This window comes from Hyperolius riggenbachi, chromosome 3 (assembly GCF_040937935.1).
Source record: "Hyperolius riggenbachi isolate aHypRig1 chromosome 3, aHypRig1.pri, whole genome shotgun sequence".
Classification (NCBI taxonomy): domain Eukaryota; kingdom Metazoa; phylum Chordata; class Amphibia; order Anura; family Hyperoliidae; genus Hyperolius; species Hyperolius riggenbachi.
Window position 1 is genome coordinate 263,184,630 of NC_090648.1, and position 17,008 is coordinate 263,201,637.

Consider the following 17,008-nt stretch of genomic DNA (forward strand, 5'->3'; position numbering starts at 1 on the left):
TTATTATTAGTAGTATTACGGTATATATTTACAGTATATAGCACTGACATCTACTGCAGCACTTTACTGTCTAAATCATATTTACTGTATTTCAACTATAGACTTAGCAGTCACTGACTGTCCTTAGAGGAGCTCACAATCTAATCCCTACCATAGTTATAGTCTAATGGGGGAAATAAAACAACTTGATCCTATATTTTTGGGATGTTTGGAGAATATGAAGTGTTTGGATGAAACCTGACGGAATAAAGAAACTCCATAAAGATTTTTTCCTGGCCAATATTCAAACCTAGGACTTAGCACTATAATACAAAAGTGCTATCTATGTCTTTATTCTACCCATAGTTATCCTCTCAACTCCATGTCACTTATTCTGACCCTCTACTATTCTTCCTCCCTCCATTATACTTCTCTTACCTAGTCTCACCTACTCTACCAACCCACAGTGCATATCTACAGAATGGGTTGTGCACCTCTAAACTAATGTACCATCTAACTACAGCAGCCCTTCAACAACAACAACAACAACAAATAACATTTGTAAAGCGCTTTTCTCCCATGGGACTCAAAGCGCATAAGCATGGCTCCGACCATCGTGGTACAGAGGAAGAATTTTATAAGTCTGGAAATGCCAGGCTAAACAGGTGGCTTTTCAGTCTGGATTTGAATAGCTCCAGGGATGGTGCTGTCTTTACTGGGTGTGGCAGGGAGTTCCAAAGAGTAGGGGCAGCATGACAGAAGGCTCTATCTCCAGATTTTTTGAGGTGCACTCTGGGAGTGACCAAGTTTATAGAACGTGCTGATCTGAGGTTGTGAGAGGTGTGGTGCAGCTTCAGCAGGTCCTTCATGTATCCAGGGCCCAGATTGTGCAGGGATTTGAATGTCAGCAGTCCAATCTTGAGGAGTATTCTCCATTCTACTGGTAGCCAGTACAGTGAGCGAAGGATCGGTGTAATGTGACAGTGGCGAGGCTGGTTTGTTAGCAATCTGGCAGCAGCATTCTGCACTAATTGCAGGCGATGCAGGTCCTTTTTGGGGAGGCCAGCATAAAGGGCATTGCAGTAGTCCAGCCGTGATGCGATGAAGGCGTGGACTAGGGTTGGAAGATCCTCTGGGGCAGGGGTGCCCACACTTTTTCGGCTTGCGAGCTACTTTAAAATTTGCCAAGTCCAGGAGATCTACCAACATTTAAAGTGTTGCAGACCCCCCCCCCCCCCCCCCTGTCACGAATAGCCCCCAGGTACAAGTGCCTCCAGTATAGGTAGCTAAGTATAGGTTCCTTCCGCAAAGGTAGCTGGGTACAGGTGCCTTTAGCATAGGTAGGTGAGGATAGGTACCTTCAGCATAGGTAGGTGGGGATAGGTCCCTTTAGCATAGGTAGGTGGGGATGGGTACCTTCAGCATAGGTAGGTAGAGATAGGTGCCTTTAGCATAGGTAGGTAGGGATAGGTGCCTTTAGCATAGGTAGGTAGGGATAGGTGCCTTTAGCATAGGTAGGTAGGGATAGGTGCCTTTAGCATACGTAGGTAGGGATAGGTGCCTTTAGCATAGGTAGGTAGGGATAGGTGCCTTTAGCATACGTAGGTAGGGATAGGTGCCTTTAGCATAGGTAGGTAGGGATAGGTGCCTTTAGCATAGGTAGGTAGGTGGGGATGGGTCCCTTTAGCATAGGTAGGTGGGGATGGGTCCCTTTAGCATAGGTAGGTGGGGGTGGGTCCCTTTAGCATAGGTAGGTGGGGGTGGGTCCCTTTAGCATAGGTAGGTGGGGATGGGTGCCATTAGCATAGGTAGGTGGGGGATGGGTCCCTTTAGCATAGGTAGGTAGGTGGGGATAGGTCCCTTTAGCATAGGTAGGTGGGGATGGGTCCCTTTAGCATAGGTAGGTGGGGATGGGTCCCTTTAGCATAGGTAGGTGGGGAAGGGTCCCTTTAGCATAGGTAGGTGGGGAAGGGTCCCTTTAGCATAGGTAGGTGGGGATGAGTCCCTTTAGCATAGGTAGGTGGGGAAGGGTCCCTTTAGCATAGGTAGGTGGGGAAGGGTCCCTTTAGCATAGGTAGGTGGGGATGGGTCCCTTTAGCATAGGTAGGTGGGGATGGGTCCCTTTAGCATAGGCAGGTGGGGGATGGGTCCCTTTAGTATAGGTAGGTGGGGGATGGGTCCCTTTGGCATAGGTAGGTAGGTGGGGTTAGGTGCCTCTAGCATAGGTAGGTAGGGATAGGTGCCATTAGCGTAGGTAAGATGGGTGCTCAATCACTTACCTCTCTCCAGCGGCGATGTCTGGTCTCCCCTCTCGGATGGAGCGCTCCGGTGTAGCGTCAGCTACTGCAGCCCCTCACGTTGTGCAGCCCCGCATGCGCAGTAGGAGCCTGCGTCCTGTGCAGCCATCGTCCAGCGTGTGCGCGTGTGCCCGGCGCCGCCGCCAGCCAGCCATGACGTCGCGTCATGGCCTCTTCAGCCGCGCCTCCTCTCTCTCTCTCTTCCCTACTTCCTATTGGCCGGCGGCTGGCAGCACAATATGATGGGAAAGCTGCCGGCCGCAAATTGTGATGGGACCAAATAGGCGGTCGCGATCTACCGGTCGATCGCGATCGACCTATTGGGCACCCCCGCTCTGGGGGAATCAGATGTTTAATCTTTGCAATGTTCTTCAGATGAAAGTAGGAAGATTTAACTACAGATGAAATTTGGTTTCTGAAACTCAATTCCCCATCGATTAGTACGCCAAGGCTGCGCACAAGGTTGGAGCTTTTTATATCTGAATTCCCAATCCTGATTGGTGTTGCTTTAGGATAGAGCTGTTTTGATGGCGAGTGCTGGCTTTGGACAAACAGGACCTCAGTTTTGTCAGCATTCAGTTTCAACCAGTTATCATTCATCCATGCCTGTAACTCAGCTAAGCAAGAGTTTATTTTTGGGGTAGGGTCTGTTCCACCAGGTTTGAAGGACAGGTATAGCTGTGTGTCATCGGCGTAGCAGTGGTACGTCAGGCCATGACATAGGATAAGTGTACCGAGTGGCAACATGTAGATTGCAAACCGCAGAGGGGATAGGATTGATCCTTGTGGCACTCCGAATTGTAGAGGTGCAGGTTTGAACATTATAGGACCTAGGGATACTCTCTGTGTTCTGTCAGTCAGGAATGATCTGAACCACTGGAGGACTGATCCACTGAAGCCACAGTATTCCTGCAGTCTGTTAAGCAGGATTTCGTGGTCAACTGTATCAAAAGCCGCTGAGAGATCCAACAGAATTAGGATGGAGCATTCCCTCTGTCTCTTGCCATGAGCAGGTCGTTGCAGACTTGGATGAGGACTGTTTCACAGCTGTGGTGTTTCTTAAAGCCAGATTGTAGAAGGTCCAGGATGTTGTTTACTGACAGCCTGGTTTCAAGTTGCAGATAGACAGCCTTTTCAATAACTTTACCTAAGAAGGGGAGGTTGGAGACAGGTCTGTAGCTGCTCATAGCATCTGGATCCATGGAAGATTTTTTAAGAAGGGGCTTGATGATTCCTTATTTTAGAGAGGTAGGAAACCTCCCTGCTTGCAGAGAGCAATTTACTATTTTGTAAAATGCTGGACCAAGCAGGTCAGGGCATTTCAGCATATGTTTAGTTGGTCCAGGTCGCAGGTTGTCTGGCGGAGGCGACGGAGGATGTCTGAGATCTCTTCCTCACTAATACTTTTGTAGTCAGTCTAGGCTTCAATGTCATAATATACTCACTCCAGACAGGTGGTCACATATTTGCATATTCCATAATGTTTGGGAAAATGCATTTTGAAATGAAGATGATCTTGCTTGATAATCTGATCCTTCATGACATGATTCCTGAAATTGTTCTACGGGAAAATGATGTTGGAACATGTTCTGTGGGCGATGTAATATCTGCTGGTTTGTTTTCTAGGTGCATGGTTGCAGCATGTATCATATGGCACATAGATTACATCATATGGAATGGTGTTTGCGTGTATTTTTTTTTTTTGGGGGGGGGGGCGTTGGACACAGCTTTTCCTTCCTGGAGTGACAAAGTAGCTAGAAACGACCCTGTACAGAGCACCCAAATAAATAAAATTAAACTATGCAGATTTCCTGTTGATTTGAATCTTATGTCTATCATGCTTTAAGCCATTGGCCCAGAACAAGTATGAACATCGGGTCCTGTGATTAAAGTCTGGAAATTCTAAATTGTGTACACAGTCTTTGACTTATTTGAAAAATGTTGTTCTAGAGTAAGGTTAACTTTAACAAGAAAACTTCATATAGCAGATTGCAAGCCTGAAGTTGAACATTTACATACAAACCATGGAGGCATAAAAACTGCGGCAGAAACGAAGCAAGATTGCCATTAACTGTAGAAAGAAGCAGTGCAATCATTGGAGGATGAGGCAGGAGCGTAACTAGAAATCACTGGGCCCCCCTGCAAATATTTGGATGGGGCCCCCCCCCATAGGTGCCAAATAATCGTAATGGGGCAGCGTTTCACTGTAAATTAATCGTAAAGTGGGCAGCATTCACCAGAAAATCGTAATGTGGGCAACGTTCACCAGAAAATCGTAATGTGGGCAGCATTCACCAGAAAATTGTAATGTGGGCAGCAGTCACCAGAAAATTGTAATGTGGGCAGCAGTCACCAGAAAATTGTAATGTGGGCAGCATTCACCAGAAAATTGTAATGTGGGCAGCGTTCACCAGAAAATTGTAATGTGGGCAGCAGTCACCAGAAAATTGTAATGTGGGCAGCAGTCACCAGAAAATCGTAACGTGGGCAGCGTTCACCAGACAGCCGTACGGTGGGCAGCATTCACCAGAAAATCGTTATATGGGCAGCGTTCACCAGAATATCGTAATGTGGGCAGCGTTCAGCAGAATATTGTAATGTTGGCAGCGTTCACCAGAATATCGTAATGTGGACAGCGTTCACCAGAATATCGTAATGTGGGCAGCGTTCACCAGAAAATCGTAACGTGGGCAGCATTCACCAGATTATCGTAATGTGGGCAACAATCACCAGAATATCGTAATGTGGGAAGCGTTCACCAGAGTATCGTAATGTGGGCAGCGTTCACCAGAAAATCGTAATGTGGGCAGCATTCACCAGATTATCGTAATGTGGGCAACAATCACCAGAATATCGTAATGTGGGAAGCGTTCACCAGAATATCGCAATGTGGGAAGCGTTCACCAGAATATCGTAATGTGGGCAGTGTTCACCAGAAAATCGTAATGTGGGCAGCAGTCACCAAAAAATCGTAATGTGGGCAGCGTTCAGCAGAATACCGCAATGTGGGAAGCGTTCACCAGAATATCGTAATGTGGCCAGCGTTCACCAGAATATCGTAATGTGGGCAGCGTTCACCAGAAAATTGTAATGTGGGCAGCATTCACCAGATTATCGTTATGTGGGCAACAATCACTGGAATATCGTAATGTGGGAAGCGTTCACCAGAATATCGTAATGTGGGCAGCGTTCACCAGAAAATCGTAATGTGGGCAGCATTCACCAGATTATCGTAATGTGGGCAACAATCACCAGAATATCGTAATGTGGGAAGCGTTCACCAGAATATCACAATGTGGGAAGCGTTCACCAGAATATCGTAATGTGGGCAGCGTTCACCAGAAAATCGTAATGTGGGCAGCATTCACCAGATTATCGTAATGTGGGCAACAATCACCAGAATATCGTAATGTGGGAAGCGTTCACTAGAATATCGTAATGTGGGCAGTATTCACCAGAAAATCGTAACGTGGGCAGCAGTCACCAAAAAATCGTAATGTGGGCAGCGTTCAGCAGAATATCGCAATGTGGGAAGTGTTCACCAGAATATCGTAATGTGGGCAGCGTTCACCAGAAAATCGTAATGTGGGCAGCGTTCACCAGAAAATCGTAATGTGGGCAGCATTCACCAGATTATCGTAATGTGGGCAACAATCACCAGAATATCGTAATGTGGGAAGCGTTCACCAGAATATCGTAATGTGGGCAACAATCACCCAAAAATCGTAATGTGGGCAGCAGTCACCAGATTATTGTAATGTGGGCAACAATCACCACAAAATCGTAATGTGGGCAGCGTTCACCAGAATATCGTAATGTGGGCAGCAGTCACCAGAAAATAGCAATGTGTGGGCAGCAGTCACCAGAATATCGTAATGTGGGCAACAATCATCAAAAAATTTTAATGTGGGAAGCGTTCACCAGAAAAAAAAATGCACCTGTTAAAAAACAAAACAATTCACTTACCTGTCAGAAATCTCCTCTCCCGGCCTCTGGTGCGCAGATCCCCCGACGAGCCTCCTGCAGCACATCTCCCGCGCTGACAGGCAGAGTGCAGGGCTACTGCAAGATGGCTCCCGAAGCCCTGTACTGGAGACACAAATAGTCTCCAGTGCAGGGCTTCGGCAGCCATCTTGCCGTAGCCCTGCTCTGCCTCCCGGGAGACTGTGGGCTGCAGGGATTCAGGGAATGAACTGGCGCAGCGTCTGTTAGACGCTGCGGCCAGTTGAACACCTGGCTGGGGGGTCTCAGAATCGGGCGGGCAGCAGTGCTCCCCCCGCACACCTCTGGCGGGCCCCAGAGTGGCCCTGGGCCCCCCTGCGGCTGATGGGGTCGCATCCCCGGTAGGTACGCCTGTGATGAGAGGCTATTGCTCCTTTTGTAGTAGTAGTGGCTGGATAGTGTACTGGTTAACGTGTACCAGAGATGGCGATGGTACAGAAGACCCCGACTGACGCGACTGAGCCAGATGAATGCGGCTGAATGGCAGACCGCAGGAGGATGTGAGGGACTCACCTGTGCTTATGGGGCTGGGGCAGGAGGAAGCCCCGGGTAAGTATCAAATCTTTAGTTATCGCTATCTCTAGTTTCCTTTAAGGGCTCTCCCTCTAACTCAAGAGACCAGGGTTAAAATCTCAGCTCTTCCTGTTCAGTAATCTAGCCCCTATTCAGCAAGGAGTACTTGGGCTAGACTCCCTAACACTGCCACTACCTACTGAGTGCGCACTTGTGGCTGCAGCTCAAGCGCTTTGAGTCTGCCAGGAGAAAAGCGCGATATAAATGTTATTTGTCTTGTCTATTTGTCTTTTGATCTGTATTAATGACATTGTGAAGAATAAGGCTACTTGCACACTATTCGTGTTGTTTTGCATATCCTGAAAAATAAGTGTTGAAAAGATGAATTGTGCATTACAAGTGCAATGTGATGGATACAGTGAAGCAGACAGTACAGCTGTAATTGTGCACCTTCTCTGTTAAATGAAATGGGTTAAAAAGTGTAACAGTAATGCTGCTCCTAGGCAGCGGTGCCTAGGCTTTTGCAAAGGACTAGGGGACATGATCTGCGTTTTTAGCAAAGGACTAGGGGACATGATCTGCGCTTTTTGCAAAGGACTAGGGGACATGATCTTCGCTTTTTGCAAAGGACTAGGGGACATGATCTGCGCAGGATGGCAAAAAGTTTTAGCCATTTATTTAGGAAAGGTTTCTTTACAGTAAGAATGTACTGCCACATGAAGTAGTTATGGCAAATTCTATATTTAAGGGGGGCTTAGATGCTTTCCTTGCATTGAAAGACATCCATGGCTATAATTACTAGGTAATTCCCAGATGTGTTGATCCAGGGATTTTAACTGATTGCCATCTGGAGTCGAGAAGGAATTTTTTTCCCTTTTGGACCATGCCTTGTAAGGGTTTTTCTCCTTTCTTTAGATCAACAGGGATATGTGAGGGAGGAGGCTAGTGTTGTACTTTATTTTCTGGTTGAACTCGATGGACGGATGTCTTTTTTCAACCAAAATAACTGTAACGTCTGGAAATAGGCCAGTATGCCACAGAGATGTATATGTTGAACAGTTTACGTACTGTTAACCATTGTTCTACTTCCTGATTACTATATTGTTTGTGTTCGACGAACAATTTCCAAGTCAAATTCCTAATAAGTGTGAACTTAGCAAATGAAAAACAACTCAGTTATATAAGAACTCCTGGAAGGTGCATAGGATGGCTTGGTGGAGATAACTGTGCTCTCATTTACCGCTGTGTTTGCTAGACAAAGATCTGATTACTTGAAAATCAATGCTTCCTGGTGTACTGCGCCACTCTACAGCATTCACATACAACACAGTACATGCCGTGAACATTGCAATGACTACCATTAGTCTTTACTGTAGAGCAGTGCACTGATCTAATAAGCATACTTGGTGCATGTCTGCTGAAATGCTGATTTTCAAGCAAGCTTGCCTCCATCCCACCCATTATATAAAGTCTTATGACGTTTTCTCTAACTTTATTCTTTTATATATCTTAGAGTAAAGCAGATTCTGAAGACAATGAAGCAGTTGAAATTGCTCGGTACTCCAGAGGACAATATTTTGGAGAACTTGCCTTGGTGACCAACAAACCCCGAGCTGCCTCAGCATATGCGGTTGGAAGTGTAAAATGTTTAGGTTTGTCACAGTGTATTCATTTTGTATAATGAAATGGCTAGATGAGCTCAGGCGTCAGTGTAATATTACACATCTCTCTCTCCCCCACCCCCCCTACACACAAAAAGTATGTCCACAACTACGATACAAAGGTGTGGCTGGAGTTGGAATATAACAGGCTTGTAATGTCATGTAGGAGATAATAGACAATAGATGGAACCACTCCCTGCACTAAGTACAAAAATTTCTGTAGATGGTAGCCCTTATGGTGGCCACTAATGATCCAATCTTTTTCAACCAATCTTACTATTTCTGTGCAATGTAATGGAACTGTCTTAAAGAGGAGCTGTTAGGTATAGGGTCTCAGAGAAAAAAAAACACATATATCAGTAGCTAAATATTTAAATATTGGCTGTACTTACATTACATATGTATTTCACTGTCCACGTTTGGATTTCACAGAATTTGTATATAGTATTTGCAGAGATTGATGCTCCTGACAGCTCATGGCCGGTTCCATGTTTGATTGTCTTGTATGAAGCCAATTGTGATGTCATATCCTCCCTTTCCTTGCTTCCTGATGATTCAACTCACAAAAAAGATCCGGATCAAAGATCCTAATGGTTCATGATCTGGACAACACTACCGTGCAGTGAATATTAATTAGCCATGTGGCTAGGAACAATAGCGGACTCGTGCAGTATACTCTAACGGAAGATGTGCCCTGTGAACAGCACATTGATTTTTCGGTGCTGTGAGCTGGGCTGCAAGATACAACCTGCTGTAACATGAGCCTGTAACTTCTCACTGTGAACGCAGCCTTAGGGCAGGATAGGGAAATGAAAGGGAGGACCAAGGGAGTGCAGTAGGGAGAAGAAGCAACCCCAGCATGCTTTCCAGTATCTGTTATGCGGCCTGCCGGCCTCCTTAGGAGCTTGGGAATAAAGAGGCTTGCTATTCAGCAAAAATCAAAGTAAGAGAGATTTTTAACTTCAGTATTGCCTTTTTGGCTTCCTTCTAAACTGTTTAACACAGGAAAATAGAGGTTTAAATTAGCTTTTGCAGCCTGACAGTTACTCTTTAATTATTCAATCAATATATTCACTCAATTTACCCTTATACCGCATAGATTTGGTAAAATTGGATGAAAAAGATTGGATCATTAGTGGCCACCATTACATTTATGCACGTGTTTGCTGACCATGTATCTGAATCAAAAATTTGTAAGGTGACTGTCACGACCCTGTAATGATAGACATAGCACAGGGCTTATAGACCAGAAAAATTAGTGTGAAAAGGGATTAGATTTCGTTTTGTTTTCTTTTTTTAACCACGGTTTGTGTCCATAATACAGTTTTTGCTGCCTTTCATCTCCTGCACCAGCAAGGCTTGGTGTACAGAGGCGCCAGAGTAGAATAAAAAGGTTTAAAAAACGTCTAAAAGAGGGGGATGTTCAGGTGGACTTACCTCCCTCAAAAATATAAAACTCAATTGAGTCACAATATATCAATACAAAAATATTTTATTAAACTCCACTTAGTGCAACGCGTTTCGCAGGTGTGGTCCTGCTCCATCAGGCAAACAGGAGCATAACTCAATGGGTCTAGATGCAGAAGTGAGCGCCTACAGAGGCGCTCACTTTTATGCACTGAAAACTGTACAATAATGCATTACCATAGCATGAACATAGATTAAGAAGCTTCTAACCCCTCTTCACATTATCCAGAACTAAAATCATTTTGTTTACTGGAGATGAACTTAAATAATAGTACTGACCCATTTAGCTTTGAAGTCTTGAAGTTCTTGGTAGATGTACGTAATAGTACCCACATAAGTTACATTCTTGTAACCTGGATTCTGGTAATTTCAGCAGAGATCTTTGATAAGGGCAATTATGTAGTTACCTATATTAGTTACAGAACAGGTTTAGAAGTTTCTACAAAGCACACAAGCTTGTACAATGCTTGCACAGGCAAGTATGCACACTCGCTGACTGGTGTTTTCTGCTTTCTTGCAGCTATGGATGTCCAAGCTTTTGAAAGGCTCCTGGGACCTTGTATGGAGATTATGAAAAGAAACATTGCAAATTATGAAGAACAGCTGGTAGCACTATTTGGGACAAACATGGACATTACCGATCCAAGTTCTTGAATGGAAGATACCATTGTGGAAAGCTGGACAAACATTTAAATCATAGCACAGTAGTGGTCAGTCCACTGAGAATGTGTCAGTTTCTGTGTAGATGCCAAGCATATGCTGTGATTTTTGTTTCTCTTTTTTACATGATCTCCTTTAGTGGCAGAAAAGCTTGCAGTCCATAACTGCTTTGCAATAGCTTGATGACCACACTGAAGGTTGTAATATTTGCAGTTTTTTTTGTATTGTTACCTATCATTTACAGGTATGCCAGTAAAGAACATTGTGATTCTATAGACTTGATTTGCAATATTCCCTAAGCATTTAGGTTCTAGAAAGTCAGAAGTCATATTTAGATGACTCAGTAACTTTCCCATACAATATATTTATTCTGCCAATGGATTACATACATGTACTAGTTTTTGGGCAATCATGTGTAATGGCTGTACCTCCAGTACAAGATTCTGCAGTTTTGTTAATCAGAGAGGTTAGCATGGTGTCACTTAGGCTTAGCACTGTCCCTTTAAGGGTGAACCTGAAACACAACAATGAGACAGACGGCATGCCAATGACATATCCCTGAATGGAGTTATGCGTGATCTATTTTATATTTCCACATATTTTAATGAAACTGTTACTTAATTTCATGTTTGCCTAAAATCATGAGATTCTTTTAAAACACAACAATACAACGAAAGCAGCCAGACTGAACTGATCAGGAAGATTTGAGCGTGAGCTTAGCTTAATTCTATAGCTTGTATTCAAGCAAAGTCCTATATGCAAAATATAACATGCCCTAGTAACCAATCAGAGATCCTCACTGGTATGAACTGAAGTAAGATGGTTCATATAGGTTCATGTTTTTGTTCTCTTAGTGCTTGCACCAGACTTTTATTTACATTGATTTTGGTGATTGTTTTGTCTGCATTTTTGTTTTTTTGCATTCAGCGCAACTGAGACTACAGCATTCAAGTCCCACACGAGATTTTACATTGATTTGGGTGATTGTTTTGTCTGCATTTTTGTTTTTTTGCATTCAGAGCAACTGAGACTGCAGCATTCAAGTCCCACATGAGAGCCTGTTCTAACAGGATGTTAAAGACAAACATTTCAAAGTCAACCTCCAGAAAATCTACTCAGCAGCACTGAAAAGGCTGGGTGTTTCTTTAACATTTTCACAGCATCAGAACTTTGTTTTTCTTACCTAAGCCTTATTTTTAGCTGCACAGAAGAAAACTGCTTGGGCATTTTCACCTGATACTGTGAAAAGCATGATGGGATTCCTTATGTTGTTCTCCTTCTGCAGATTTCGCTCAAATTATTTTTTAAAAATTTTGAATTTGAGATTTGAAGCCTAGGGTATGCAGCTGGGAGGGGTGATCAGGACAGTTGGAACTGTGTGCCATGCTCCCTGTCACCTCCTTTCAACCAAAAAGATGGCTGCCCCACAAATTCATAAACATTTCCCTTTCCTTTAAAACGGGGTGGGTAAGAGATATTACCTATTTTAATTAAGATAACTAATGTAACTTAATAACAGTATGTTTGTTTAGGCTGACGTTCCCCTTTAAGATGTGTCAGACACCAAAATAAGAGCGACTCTACTTTAATACTCTTCATGAAATGCCTTCAATAGGAAATTTGTCTTAGTTAGTAATGCACAAAGTTTTGTGCACTGCACATCTGTACTGGAATATATTTAAAATACCTGGCTCTTGCTAGGTCTTATAGCTCCATTTTCTGTTGAGTGGCGGTCTGTTGAGACGGCAGAGGCGCTCGTTTCTGTCTAGCGTATGTACAAAGCTTAACCCTGTCAGCATTGAGCAATGCAAGCCTCCATCTGTAAGCTTAAACAGGATCATCTGAATCCGGTTCTTCTATCAGATGGATTTGAAAAAACATTGAAACTTTTTTTAGGTAAACTACAGAGTTAATTGATTCTTTTTAATTATTGTCTACATTTTCCTTGTGTTCACCTTTAAGTGTCACAAATGGGCATTTGGGCAACTCCAATAAATAAGTCTGAGCATGGAAGAAAAAGTGCATTTCACACATCTTGCTACTTATGTGGCTTTCCCTGTCCCCAAGACTGCACATATTCATAAGTCATACAATTGGCAGGGAAATATTCCTCGCTGTTCTTTGCAGTCATCACTTGATGTTAGGCCACAACTCTGTCATGTCATCAATTTAGCCTGATGGTATAGCCATTTAACACATTGATGGATTAAAACGCTTCCTCAGTAATGATTAGGTTCAGTTATGAGAGCATACTTATATCACCTAAAAGGTATTTTCATCAAAATGGTATAAACAGGAATCAAACTTGTAGATCTCAAACTATGGCACAAACATTTACTGAATCTCATCTGTAAGCATCTAGTCTACAGTATGTGGGTTTATGATCACTGTTGTCACCAGAGCAAACTTTACAGTATCTGTGCTTCAAATTATTTGCATGGTTGTCAGATCACTGTATGAGGCTAAAAACACCGCCTTCCTTTGCTGTTCAGTGCAGGAGGGTAGCGCCACAGTAATCATCCTATATGCTGAGCCTGTCTATATTGACAGATCCTGGTGATGTATTGCTACATCACCCTGTCATTATAGTCCAGCCTAGTGGATCACTGTTGCTGACAAGGAGGATGTAGTATGTGAGTGAGCTGGAAGGTGAGTATGGTGTGTCTCTCTATTTTTTTTGCAGGCACCACTGAACGCAAATGATTTGAAGGGCAAAATGCCTAAGTATGTTGAGAACCTTTGCCTGTGTGATTTGAGGGTACATACCTAATAACCTACATACCTAATAATGCATAGGGGCACTGTGCATAATTATGATGTTTGGGAGGTACATGCTGTTAATTATGATTGGTAGAGCACGCTTCTTAATTATATGGGGGCACAAATCCTAATTATGTTGTTTTGTGGGGATAGTCTGTCTAATTACAGGGTATATGCTTCCTAATATTGCTGTTTGGGGGTACACACGGCCTAGTTATGTGGTTTAGTGGGGTCACTCTGCCTAATTATGTTGTTTGCAAGGCCATGCTGCATACGTATGTTGATTTAGAGGACATTCTTCATAATTATGTTGGGGGGGGGGGGGGGGGGCATTCTGCCTATGTTGTTTGGGGAACACTGTGCCTAATTATGCTGTATTGGGATAAATGTGGCTTATATAAGTTATCGGGGGCACTGATTTATTAAATTGTTTAGGAAGGCAACCTGCCTGATTGTTGTGTAGGGGATATGCCTAAAGGTGCGTACACACGCACTACTAAAGAGAATGACGGGTCTGTCAGACCCTCCCGCTGAGCGGATCATTCAGAAACAGCCTTATCAGGCTGCAGATAGACTGTACACACGCACTACTGTCGGGAGAACGACCGCCCGGCAGGAGGGTCTGACGGACCCGTCGCTCTCTTTATTAGTGCGTGTACGCACCTTAAGACTCTAAGCTGTGGAAGCCCGTACATGCACAGTCTAGTTTATCACGCCTCATATGGTTTTTTGTATAGCCAGCCACTGATTATTACTTACACTCCAGCTAGGTTCACATACATTTGGCCACACCCCCAACCTGACTCACTTAGTGCCATAGCACACAAATCTCCCCCAGTTGGTCTCCAAGGGTGCCTCAAATCTTCTGAGTTTCTAGCAATGCTCCAACTTATGATAAGAGACATTAAATTAGGACATCGCAGGAGAAAATTCGTATTTGGAAGAGAACAGAGAATGTTGCTTAACTCTCCAATGCCTTTGCCTTTATTTTGATTAGCGTGTGATCAGTGGCATAAGCTTAGGGGAGGTTGCAACTGCACTAAGGCCCCACAACCTGAGGGGCCCACATGAGTCGCTACATTAGTCTTTATTGCTATTTTAATGATAATGATCACCTCTATATGTACTTTGAATAGTGGTAGTCATTAACAAAGCAATTTAAAAGACAGTCAACTGGAGTCCTTTCAGGTTGGTAAAATGCTCCCATTAGATAAGTGTACATTTGTAATCTGTGTTTGATGTATGATCAATATATCACTAGACACAAATGTATGTTACAAAGACATGTATATACTGCATAATTGTAATAGTATCTAAAAAGCACTATGTTTTCCTAATCTTTTTGGTAAAGCCATTTATATTTAAAGGTGCCCATTAACTGTGTGATTTTCGATAAGATCATTCAGTTCAAATGAAAAGATCATATTTAATCAAACCACAGCATTAAAGAATCCATCTTGTGATCGTATCTAAACCAGTTCTCATCATGCCTATGCTATGAAAAATCCACCACGCCAATCAAGCAGGAGAGATCGATAATGCAATTATTCAGGATCTGTTGAGCCTACCAGTCTTTCTGTTTCCATACAATATGACCTGCATAATCCAACGAAAATATGATCGTTCTGGGCACCATAAGAGCACTGGCAGTTTTATTTTTGCTCCAGAGTAACATGGAAAATCAAAGACTACCACTGTCTCAAAGCCTACATTCTGCTCTTTGCTGCACCCAAAGATAGACATGACACCTATTTGGGCTATGTTTTATGTAAATAATAATGTTTTCTGTTACAACATTTCACTCCTGATTACAATAGCTCTTTTGCCGTGTTTGACATGCTAGTCTGCCACCCGGCATCAGTGCCCAGGAGGAATTAGTATTACTAGAACCAAATGCTGCTATTTCTTCTCTTTACACTTACTGCATAAATCAGGATTGCTGAAATGGCCAGCAATGATGTCAGTTGAAATGCCTGTGAAGTGAGCAGAATGCAGGCTGGTTAACACTGTAGAGGCTGTCATTCTGTCACTTCTGACATTTTCAGGGGTACAACGATTCTAACTTTTGTTTATATTTACCGATTTGGTATCCAGTGATTTATATTTCAGGGCTGCTTTTCAGGTTCTGATGTGGCCATGTACCGTTTGTGTTTTCTGCAGAAGAATAGGATGAAACAAATCCAATAACCACATTTCGGTTACTGCCACCTGACCCTGACCTCCTCTACCTAGACTACCTGATTCACCCCTGCCCCTTACCTTTCCCATACCCTCTGCCATGCTTAACACTATCATTACAACCTTCTTTATTACTACTTTTTCATCTTCCCTGACTTTGCTAGCAATACTTAACAATTGGAACAGAAAGTCCTGATGATTGCACCACCATTCTCTGCAGTAAGATAAATGGAGCCATGTATAACTGTGCTGTACTTACAGAGTGATGTCATATTTTTTTCCCATCAGACCCGTATTAGGATTTTAGGTAGGTTTCTAGATTACTAGCAATTTTGCTTTCAAGCTCTGTTGCTTAGCCCAACACCTTGCATTTGGTGTGTCACACATCTAATGTGACAATGCCATCTAGTAAAAATCTAGTAAAAATGTGCTCCTTGCATTTAGTATATTTGTGAAAATGCAGTTAATACAGCCAGTAATACTGGCGTTTTCTCATAAATGATGTGATCATGTTGGAAGACTTGAGAGTACTGTTTATGCCAGCTTTGTTTTTGTCTCTCATCACATTTGATAAATGACCTAGTTCTGTCTTCACCGTGCACCAGTATGCTTTGTTTCCAGTGTTACAGTGAAATGAATGTGTTCTCTTCACATAAATTATATACTGTGCAGAATTTATTAAACCACATCCCTCAAAATAGGAATAGCTGATACTGAAGTGAGACTGAACATGAACATACATGGAATATATTCTGACAGTTGTACAATTGAAAATGTCTGTTTGTATCATAACATTGGGCCTTATAAGGGTAAGCAAGGAAAAAGTGTATTTGCTCTTGGCCACAGCAGTCAGTCACAATCCAGATGACTGCCAGTGTGCTCTAGGAAATGAAAACGAAGCAGATGATTGGTTGCTTAGAGCAACACTGCCAATATTCCTTCTAACTTTAATATCTGAAGTCCTCTCTCTAGAATGATGTTAGTTTTGCAGATATTTGTAGAGCTCATATACACTTAAAATGTATTGATTGATTATTTGGGTTTCCATTAGTTGAGGTTACAATTAACTAGAAAGCATGCAACCCCCCCGGAAAAATTTTTTATGGGGACCACCACTGTTCATACACTTTCCTGTGCCTCTCCTGGTTACCCTCATAGCCTGGGGGGGCATCTTGCAAGGGCCATAAAACAAGTGCCATCATCTTCTCACCCAGAGCAAGTGTAGCCACAAAAACACCTGATCCAGAGGATGGATACCTGTATTGGAGGGAGTGAAGTAATAGTTGAGGCCGCTTACAGCTCTGGCCCCTCCTGGGGTTGCAGGGTCTGCTTCCTTGTAGTTACACCCCTGCAAGTAACTACAGGAGAGACATGCCTGCAGATAAAGGATATTATTGCCAAAAATCAATTTTACACAAGCAATTCAGCCAAAGACATTTGTAGGCAGAAATAAGTATCAGAATTGTATCTGACACGGATTTTAAGACTGAA

The 17,008-nt window shown here is 43.1% G+C and overlaps 1 protein-coding gene across 1 annotated transcript in view; it reads left to right on the top strand.

The window, feature by feature from the left end:
- Nucleotides 1–13,627, top strand: part of PRKAR2B (protein kinase cAMP-dependent type II regulatory subunit beta) — a 154,965-nt gene extending 141,338 nt beyond the window's left edge. Inside the window, exons 10-11 of the mRNA XM_068276278.1 lie at nt 8,305–8,443; nt 10,440–13,627. Of these exons, the coding sequence (XP_068132379.1) occupies nt 8,305–8,443; nt 10,440–10,573 (273 nt within the window). The 3' untranslated portion in view covers nt 10,574–13,627. The remainder of the gene's footprint in view (nt 1–8,304; nt 8,444–10,439) is intronic.
- The last annotated feature ends 3,381 nt before the right edge of the window (nt 13,628–17,008 follow it).